At 23.5% G+C, this 11,031-nt stretch overlaps 2 protein-coding genes across 2 annotated transcripts; both read right to left on the minus strand.

The window, feature by feature from the left end:
• Positions 1–1,435: 1,435 nt before the first annotated feature.
• On the minus strand, positions 1,436–9,507 carry LOC145840202 (D-aminoacyl-tRNA deacylase 1-like). The gene is made up of 6 exons (XM_082947371.1): positions 9,432–9,507; positions 7,935–8,025; positions 7,485–7,587; positions 4,057–4,189; positions 1,855–1,940; positions 1,436–1,624 (listed from the first exon to the last, which is right to left on the minus strand). Exons 1-6 carry the CDS (start codon positions 9,472–9,474, stop codon positions 1,577–1,579), a joined length of 504 nt encoding a protein of 167 aa, XP_082803497.1. The 5' UTR covers positions 9,475–9,507; the 3' UTR covers positions 1,436–1,576.
• Positions 9,508–9,747: 240 nt separating this feature from the next.
• On the minus strand, positions 9,748–10,401 carry LOC145840578 (protein lin-52 homolog). The gene has a single exon (XM_082947882.1). The coding sequence runs from the start codon at positions 10,378–10,380 to the stop codon at positions 10,039–10,041; it is 342 nt and encodes a 113-aa protein (XP_082804008.1). The 5' UTR covers positions 10,381–10,401; the 3' UTR covers positions 9,748–10,038.
• Positions 10,402–11,031: the final 630 nt, after the last annotated feature.

The following is an 11,031-nucleotide window of genomic DNA, read 5'->3' on the forward strand; positions in this document are numbered from 1 at the left end:
ACAAGTAATATAAATTTTTAGTACATTTTTCTGTCTTTAGTTACGTAATTAGGTATGTCTCTTAAAAAATAGTTTTTGGAACTTTATTTTTGTGTAACTTGTCTTTTATATTGCTAGCTCACTTCTTTTTAAATAAAAAACTATATAAACACTTATACACTCACTTGATGAACTCTACTCTAAGTAAAAATGTACTCATATCTTTGCGAATAACCCTTAAGACGTTCAATTGAAAAGTACATTACTGGTAGAAATGTATTATATTTACTCCAATACAAAAAAAAAGATTTTTTTTATAAATTTAAGCATTGATATTTGATATATTGTCTTTAAAAACCAAATGCTTAATAAGAACTTCTCTGCTCAATGGTTTATTCAAAATACAACATTTTCTCAATTTATGTTTAGAAAGTCAATCATTTTCAACTTAAAGAACAAACCAATGTTTATGAAAATTAGTACTATAAAAACCATATACTTATTCAAAATAAAAATCACAACTTATTAACCGACTCAAAAATATTTTTTGGAAGTTCAGAAATTTATAAGTATTTGAACTGACATTTTGCTAAATGCTTTCAAAAATAACTGTTTTAGCCTGACGCTTACGAGCCTGAAAAAATAATGAATTGTATAAGTTAAGTATCAAAAAGGGCTAGCTAAATCCTGTTAATATTTCGTAAAATAAATATTTTAAAAAGAGTTTTACTTAGCATTCAAAACTACTCTGAAACTGAGTGTTAAAACTAAAAATTGCACATTTTTATCTGATCCTTACAAAATTAAAAAGTATACCCTAGTTAAAAAATAAATGAGCTAATTTTTCTACTTATTTAGTTATACTTACCAAAGAGTTCTAAATAAAGTTTTTAGATTATGTTAAATGTTATTAAAACTGTAACAAATACTAGTTGGAGTAAGAAATTTGAAAATCAAATAACAGCGGTTTATAATACTAAATAAACTTTATCTTATTTTTAACAACAATTTTACTTTTAAATTTGTTGTAGCCTTTCAGGCATCTCACACTTTAGATGTCAAATTGTTATTAAATTCAGAATAAGCCAGAATAAATTATAGACAAATTAGATAATAGCTAACTTATTTATACACAAACATAAAAATTCTTTATAAAAAGCATGGTTTAAAAAAAGTCATGAATTTGTAAGCTAGACTTAGTAAAAGTAGTGAGCTGTTTACTGGGTACATTCATGTTTATTTGAAACATAATTATTGAACGTTGTAATTTGTTTCACCATGAAAGTATTAATTAAATAATTTATATTCGACAAAATATACGAGTTAAATTAGGTTTACACAAAATTGAACTTGGTATATCATAACAATTGTCAATACTATTTAAATATATAGAAGTAGCTAAACTTCCATTATTTCAATTTAAAATATTCAACTATATACTTTCTAAATACAAAAATTTATTTCAGAATACTACTAATAGTTTTTTATCAAAAAATAACCTAAAATAGCAAAAATATCCTAATAAATACGCTTTTCAACTAAAATATTAAACTACAAGGTAATGGCAACTACAATAGGCTAATTATTTTTTTAATAGTTATTTCTTCACATCTCCACTTGCTTTGACATCTTTCTTTTGTTGTTTCTGTAACATGATTGTACAAGTATTATTTATTTGTCTATCTTATTTTTGACAATAATCAGTATATTCTATGGTATAAGTCTTACGATAAATAAAGTTACAATAAAAGTTTTTTTTTACAACACTAAGAGAAAAATACTTTGTTTTAATAAAAACTTTCATTTGCTTTCAGTAAAATAACTAATTTTGAGAGAATGTTCAAACATATTAAAAAAAAATTGTATAAAACAAACTTGTTGAGTTTGTGGGGAGTTTAGTTCAATTGTAACTGGTCCATCATTTTCTATATTCACCATCATATGCGCTCCGAATAGACCGTCTTTTGAAAAAAAAAAATATTAAATAAGCAGATGTGTATCCAACAATGAAATGATAAAAACAAAAACTTTGTTATGCAAATCATATTTCTAGACTGAAATAAAAAACTCCCTTTTTTTATATGTTAAACTATTTTTTCTAGAAGTTAAACATATTTATTATTTAAAATAACAGAAAAATAACATATTTTTTTTTAAGTTTAGTAATACATTGATATAAAACTAAAGTAAGTGAAATTTGTTTGTAACCTTATTTCAATTTTTAACTATTTGTTATGTTAAAGAACTATAGCTAAATAACATTTTGTATTTTAATCTGATTTATGATAACTTAGAAAATTTTTCTTTCAAATACTTTCAAAGTGTAAAAATTTTAGTCGTTTTTAACACTAGATACTTTATAAATTTCTTTTAAACTTATAAAGTAAGTTTTAACTTTTAAAAATTTCAAAGTAGTTTTAATTAATTCACAGAATTAAACTTAAAAGTATCAAGGAAAATTGTTTAAATTTAATTTTTAACACTGCTTGTAAGGTACTACAAAGTTGATGCAGTATTAAAATTTTATTATTATTTTTAAGTTAATGTGAATATAAATATTTAAATTATGATAATAAAAATTAAAAATACTAAAAATTATTTTACGTAGTTTAAAATCCACTAAAGCTAGGTTGAAAGCTACCAGTCTTTTAAAACTTTTTTTAAAGCATTGAAAACAAGTGTTACAAGTTAACAAACTATATATTAATTTATATACCTTAAAAATACACAACCATTAAACTCCTCTTAACCTTTTTTTACGAAAAAGTTTAAAAAAGAATACACAAATTGCAGACTGTGATAAATAAAGTCTTTAAATCAGTCTTATAATCCAATACTTTGTGAAAGCCTTAATAACATAATTACATTGTCACATTGTGATATACAAAACTTATATTTCTGAAAATAATGAGCTTACTTCTGCAATAAGTAATTTAATTTTTTTTAGCTTTATTTTTATGGTAATTTTACGTAGTAAGTTATTTTATTCTAAATTTATTACGTTCTATAAGTTTTTATTAAACTCCTAAGCTGGTTATTACATTTCACATACAACTTAATAAGTTTAAAAATAAATAGTTATACTGCTTCACTAACTTCAATATATATTTTTGAGTTATATAGAAGAGTTTTATAGGTTTTATAAGAATTTACAGACTATACGGGTAAAAAAAAGTTACACACATTTATTTCATCTTACTTTTTTAAGGAATGTTATTGTATATACTTTTTGTTACTTTATTTTAATTTATAATAGTATTTAGTAATTTAAAATTATTTTACTTGTATATAAATTGTAACATTCATAAACTTAAACAAAAACTAAGGAGAAGTTTTTAAAACCGAGATAGATAAAGTAGCCATATAGTAAACATTTATTTATTGTAAACTTTGAAAAAAATTGCAATTTGTACATAAAAAACTTATACAAGAGTCTAATTTAGTAACTTTGAAATCCTATTGTCTTATGCATATTTACATATATTTTTATTAACCTTTAATTCATTCATTCTTAAAGAATAGTAGCTAAGTTACGTAATAAAAAAGTTTTTTACAAAACTTATAATTATTACACAAGTTCTGCAATTTACAGAAACAAATTTTAGTTTGTGATTAAATGTAATTGTTTTAAGTTTCTGTCACAATTTACTTTTACTTAAAAAAATAATTAATATTTTATTGAGGATTTAGTAAAAATGAAACTGACACTATAAACTTATAAATTATACGTGTGCGAGAGAGTTAAATAACATGGGTTTCAAATTTTTGACAGAATTTAAAAAAAAATTAAAAGCATTATCAACTGCAGGGTGTGGAAATTACATTTTATTAAGAAAGCTTCTATTAATAATTGCTTTAAGTATACTAAATCAATTGACGTTGTTAAAAAAATTATATATTTTACTAGATTTAAAAGATTCTACATTAACAACATTACAAAAACTTATAGATTTGCTTTATAGAATACAGGTAAAATAAAACGGAATACTTATGACAAATGCATCAAAGTTATTTAAAAACTGATAACTATATTATACTTATAACCATACAGTAAAAATAATAATTCGTCATAACAACCTTTAATTTTATCATCTTGGTAATTTTTTCTGAGGTCAAGCAGCATTTGGTGGTAGAATTGTTTGGAATCATCCCCACCCATGGCTTCGTGGAAATCCGGCTTGTTTCCTTTCAATATGCATTGTAATGTGAACTGAAAAAAATTGAGAGATATTAGTTGAAGTAAAATAAATGAAACAAAATAATTTCGTTTATGAATATAAATATATAATTCTGAAAATACTGCTTCTATGAACTAAATCAGTTTGAAAATAAAAATAAGGGTTTACTTATTTTACCGAATATGATCTTAAAATTATTACTATTACTTGAAGTAAATAAAAACAAATTATACAGTAATCTTCCTTTATTCTACCAACATATGTTTCTGTGTGTCAACGAATTAACACACTTCAACTGGGTTCTGTAAAAAAAAAATTACTGTAATGAGAGAATAGAAGCATAGAACAAAGTAGGTGTACACATGTTTTCATTAAAATAAGATATTTTCCACAGATTATAGCCATTAATAGATAAAATACTTAATATTAAATCCGACTGTTATAAAACTATATAATATTTATGATTATTAAGTCTAAAATAAGTAAAGTAAGCTAAATTACATAACAAAACAACAAATTATAATATAAACGAACAACTCACTTTAATGGGAAAGATAACTGATTCAAAATTTATTGTCGTTATTTAATGAAAAATAAATTCATTGCAACTAATAATTACGTCACAATGTAAACGAGGTTATTTAAACTACTTAATTTGTACTGCAAAGATCATTAATTTAGTTTTTATGTAATCCATTTTGAACAAAAATAAAACATCAACCATTAGATAGTGAATCAACAAAATTAAATAAAACTCAACGACGGTGAAGGCAACAAAAGCCACAGAAACTCGACGCAACATGTATATTATAAACTGAATGTTTGCAATGATTGAATCAAAGCTATACAGAATTAGGAAGCAAATTTAGTTCAAATGTAAAAATCAAAAATGAAAAAAATAAACTTTAAGAAAAAATAAAAACAAAAACACAAAAAAACAAAATTGCCATTGGGCTTACAATGTACCGACCGACAATTAATTTACAGCGACATACATAAAATCACAATTGAATTTTGTTGATTCACTATCTAATGGTTGATGTTTTATTTTTGTTCAAAATGGATTACATAAAAACTAAATTAATGATCTTTGCAGTACAAATTAAATAGTTTAAATAACCTCGTTTACATTGTGACGTAATTATTAGTTGCAATGAATTTATTTTTCATTAGTTAACGACAATAAATTTTGAATCAGTTATCTTTCCCATTAAAGTGAGTTGTTCGTTTATATTATAATTTGTTGTTTTGTTGTGTAATTTAGCTTACTTTACTTATTTTAGACTTAATAATCATAAATATTATATAGTTTTATAACAGTCGGATTTAATATTAAGTAATTTATCTATTAATGGCTATTATCTGTGGAAAATATCTTATTTTAATGAAAACATGTATACACCTACTTTGTTCTATGCTTCTATTCTCTCATTACAGTAATTATTTTTTTACAGAACCCAGTTGAAGTGTGTTAATTTGTTGACACACAGAAACATATGTTGGTAGAATAAAGGAAGATTACTGTATAATTTGTTTTTATTTATATTCCAGTGAAGTTACTTCACTAGGATCTTTTGTTAGCAAACAATTAAAACTATATTTTGAACAGTCATTACTTGAAGTATTTTTTTAAGCAAAAACATTAATTAGATTCATTTTGTCAAAAATATATTATTTTCAAATTTTGTAACAAAAAACTTTTATTCATTTTTAAACTCCATTCATACATTTAAGAATCTGTTAAATAATTAATTATAAAGCCTCTACTTAAAAAGTTTAAAAACTTTTGTATAATAAACTGTTTTCATTTAACTTTTATAAAAACCAAAATGAAAAAATTGTGGTCTATATTTATTTTAAGAAACTTTTCACAAAACTGACTATATTATACAAACCAAATGTTTTTTTTTTCTGTGATAATTATAGTTAGATAAAAAGATAAGATTTGGTTAAAACTTTTTCGTTATCATTTCTAATAAGAAAAAACAATATTGATATTAATAACAATTTTTTAAGTTTAAACTAAACTAAAAATTTAAGCTAAACAAAAAATTTTATTATTCAAACAACTCTACACAGTTTTCTTTTATTATTTTTTTAGTACAAAAAAGTTTTGATATCAATTTGAAACTACTCAACATTTTATATTTATTAAGTATTCAAAAAACATTGGAACATAAAATTTGAATAAAATTTAAATCTACGTTAAGTTTTCAGATTTGAAAAATAAATACTCGAGTAGATAAATGACATAAAGCAAAAAATTATGAGAAATTACTGTTGTTTGAAGTCAAATAATTCTGGTTATAATAGAGTTTTTTATAAACGAAAAAGATTTTTTTTGAGTTTTCTGATTGATTTTATAACACTAAATCTTATTTTTAGATACTTAAAAGTTTAAAATAAACAGTTAAGACTAATGTAATCTGTTTTACTGGACACAAACTAAAAAAAACTAGTAAAAAAATGTAATAAATCCATATAAAAATTATTAGCAGGCTGACTATATTATCAACAAAGCACCGTCTGTATAAATCTAAAAAATAGTGCATAGCAAATATTAAATATTATTCAACTGTTACAAATTAAGGATAGTGACAGTCTAGAGGTTATTAGTTTCTTATTGTTTAATTGTAAAAATTTTTAAACTAAAAAAGAAAATTTAATTTTTATAATTAAAGTATGCTACTTTCTGTTCCAATTTAATATTGAATTGCTATTCAAAGTAAAAAGAAATTTAAATACATTTGATTTCATTATTATTATTATTTATAAAATAAAAAATTACTGTAAAATTGATCAAGCTTAAAAAGATTGTTTGTAAATGTATAATCTTTTATCTTTATTTATTATTTTTTTTAACTGATGATCCCTTCAAATGAAACTTGATTTAATATCAAGTTCCAAAAAAAACAACTGTTGCCCACTATTTCCTTAAAAATGTAAAAGTTTAGAACTCTAATTGATTTGGTTATAAATGCATAATCTTCAAGATTAATATTTTTAATTACAGAATTTAAAAACTTACCAAAAACAACTGTATATGTAATAAATAACTGGTCCAACACAAGATAATAATTAAAATTAAGGAAAAATCAAACGTTTTTTCATAAAACTTCAAAAAGCAAGAGAAATTAAAGATAGTTGTAACCATGTTTGAATTATAAACTACATGGACTTATATAAATAATATTTTTTTTATGTAAACAAAAGTTAACAAAATATTTCTACTTTTATTTTATAAAAACAAGTTACTATAAAAAAAAAAAGTGATATTTAAAAATACTTACAGTAAATACTAATAGTAGTAAAAACAATTTAAATTACCTGGCTAACACACAAAACTTCAAGTTGCTGATCTTTCACACTTTTGTTCCACCTTTTACCGTCTTCACTGTCAAACAGCCTCAAGTTCAGTATTTTCCTCACTCTGTTGAAATATTTTGATATTTTTTTACAAAAACATACAATAACTATTTGCAAGTTGTGTTTAAAAAAAATACTTTTGGCATTTCCAATTTTAACCTCATTAGATTCTGTGAAAATAACTCACACTAGTTTGTAATGCTGTATATCAACAACTTTAAATACAAAAAACTATGTAGCAGAAAACACAGAGCAACTATACCTGAATAAAATATTATCAACCTTTTTGATTACATTTCAACTTTTAAAACTTTACATGACTTTTTTTTTATGTTAATTATATTTATGTTTATTTAACTGAATCAGTCTAACTAGTAACAATAGCTTATTTACAACATTTTCAAATCTAACATGTATTCTGCATCTTTTGGACCATCATTACGAGATATTCCAATCAAAACGCAGAGACCTTTTCCAATTGAACTGATCACTTCTCCATCAACTGCAAGAATACAATTAAAATATTATTTAAGTTTGTAGTTTTCTTTATTCAAGTGTAAAACGTAAAGCTATTATATACATACTATAATAGTAAGTACAGATATTTAAATGTTTTTAGTCTTATGACTTACAGACTATGTATATATAAAATAAATTTAGTAATTCAAACGAAACAATTATGTGCACATCTGGTCATAAAATAAAAACTCCTTGCGCAGTAATTTTACAAAAAATTTCTATTCTATAAAAAAATAATCTAATTTAACTTTAAAAAACTTTTGTAAGTACACAATGTATACGTTACTTAACAAACAGCATACGAAAACAGAAATAATTAAAATATAAAAATATTCTTACAATATAAACATTTACAATTGAATAATTTTTGTGTTCAAAACAGTTATAAGCACTAATGTATTGTATACCCGTGAGAATATTACTGACATTACAGTTTATATAAAAATAACAAACCAACAATATTTTAAGAATAGATTTTTATAAATTACATTTATGCTTATTGCTGTAAAATTAATATATAATTTTTTTAATTTGTACAGAAATTACTTGCTGTCAAATTTATAAACAGAATGACAATCGAAAAAAAAAGGCGTTATAACAAATTAAACTTTTAGAATAAAATTAGTTTTTATTATTCAAAACACATGTAATCAAAACCCTTTTTCAAAAAAAATTACTTTATTAAATTTATCAACAAAACTGTACAGTAGAAAGTTTAAGCATATAAAAAAATTCTCTAAACACTGTATTTAATCATTTGAGTTAAGTAAATAAAAAACTGTTTAAATCTATTTTATTGGAATTCTAAAAGCAATAATTATCTGATAACTTTCTATCATAACAAAATAACAAAATAAGATAACTTCTATGATAAAAAGGATGCCTAAACACAAAAAAAAAACATAATTTTATGATGACTTGCTAAATTTTAGATGCAAGTTCAACCTTTCACATTAAATTGATCAGTATTTAACAATTGAGTAATTTTAAGATTTTATGTTTGCTTTTAATTTGACTTTAAGATAGGATGTAACAAAAACATACATTTATAGTTTAGAAAAATTTTAATAACTATTAAAAGCAGTAAATGATATTTTTTTCAAAATAAAACTATTTGAATAGAAAAAATGAGTGGAAGTTAGAAAAAAAAGCTGTTCTAGCTTAAAAAATAGTAATTTAAAAACATAAATTGCACAATATTTTGCAAGCACATTTACTATATATTCAACAAATACTTCTAAAAATATACAAAAATTTACTTTTAACAAAAAAAAAGGTTTACACATCAACAATAAAACTGTGTATTATATTTAACCAATATATCATTAAATATTTTTTTTTAATAAAAAGAAATAATTAGCTTCTATAAAAATTTAAATACATACTTACCTGTTACACTTGCTTTACTTACTCTTTGTATTATTGCACGCATCCTTTTATAAAACAAATATTTTATTTAATTTCTGTTAAAATAAAGTTAGGTTTATAATGTAGGAATTACTTTAAAATGACTTGCAGATAAAATTTATTAAAAATTTATTTTTTTATATTTGTTTGTAAAACTTTACAGACCAGCTGTTTTTATCTTAATAAAATTTTGAAACTAAATGTTAAAATAAAAAATTATAATACTAGTTTTGAAATTATATAGCCAAAAAAAGTATTTTTCATATTCAAAACCAAAAACACTAAAACTAAGCTTTACTACAAAACTTCAAACTTTTTTTTGTATTTTAAAGTTTTCATACTACAAATGAAAAAATGTACAACTGATGTATTACAGAAGCTTCAGTACATACAGATATAATTTTGAGGGTTATACTACAATATATATATGAATTTAATTGCACTAAAGAGTCAGTACTTTAAAACAGGCTAAACTACTGATAAAAACATTTGAAATATAAACTAAAAACTACATCAGCTTAAAAACAGTTCAAAGTCTCAAAAAAGCTTCAAAATCCATCAAAACTTCAACAGCAGTAAAATCAAGCATCTATTTATTTTTAGTTTTGGTGGGCAGAATCTTCAGAAACTTTCCCCTGGTCATCTCCCTGCACTCGTCCAAGCCGAGCTGGAAGGCCAGGTTCTGCAGCGCCTTCACCTTCTCCATCAAGCTGGCGGTGGTCAGCGAGCTGAACTCGTCCAACATGGAAATGTCCTCCTCCAGGTCTTTCAGGTTGGGTTTTGCGGGCGAGCTCTGACCTGAACTTTTCAGCTCGGACATCAGTATCCCCTCCATTTCATCGTCGGGCCACAAGTCTGGCGAGGCGCGGTCCATTTTTTCCAGGCAAGGCAAGGTGTCCTGGGTTTCGTGAGAAGTGTTTTCACATGACATTATGGTTGGATTGTTTTTATTTTCAAGTCTGAATAGTTTAAGTTGTTTTCTTAACATGTGTTACTTTTAAATTCATAATGTTAAATTAAGCTTATACTACTACTAGTATAATAACTATAAAAAAAAACTATTATCACTACCCACAAAAAAAGTAAAAGAAAACAAGTATGTGCTATTAAATTTTTCCTTAGCTTTTAGAAAAGTTATAAACTAAAAGTAATGTACTTGAAAACTAAACATTATTAAGTGCATTAGATTATTTAAAAAAAGAGTTGTATATTAAGTAAGAGGTCAAAAAATTAAAAAGAAGTATTTGAAAACACTAATCTTTCATATATTTCAACCAACTTGTCTACAGCTAAAATTCATAAATACATATATATATATGTATAAAAAAATTAGATATATAATATTACTTTTACTATTACTCATAGTAATCTTATCAAGTTAAACCAGGGGTTCCCAACCAGGGGTGCTCGCACCCCTTGGGGGTGGGAGATGGCTTTTCATTTTTGTATGATAAATAAGGAGATTTTCACTCTCTGATAAAGTTTATAAAGTTAAAAAGTACACTTTGTTATAAAAAGAAGTTGGCGATAATTTTCTGAATAAATTAATTTTATTAATTCGTCATAGAGCAAGAGCGCTTTT

The sequence above is a fragment of the Thalia democratica genome, chromosome 7, assembly GCF_965202585.1.
Source record: "Thalia democratica chromosome 7, ktThaDemo2.hap1.1, whole genome shotgun sequence".
NCBI classification, from domain to species: domain Eukaryota; kingdom Metazoa; phylum Chordata; class Thaliacea; order Salpida; family Salpidae; genus Thalia; species Thalia democratica.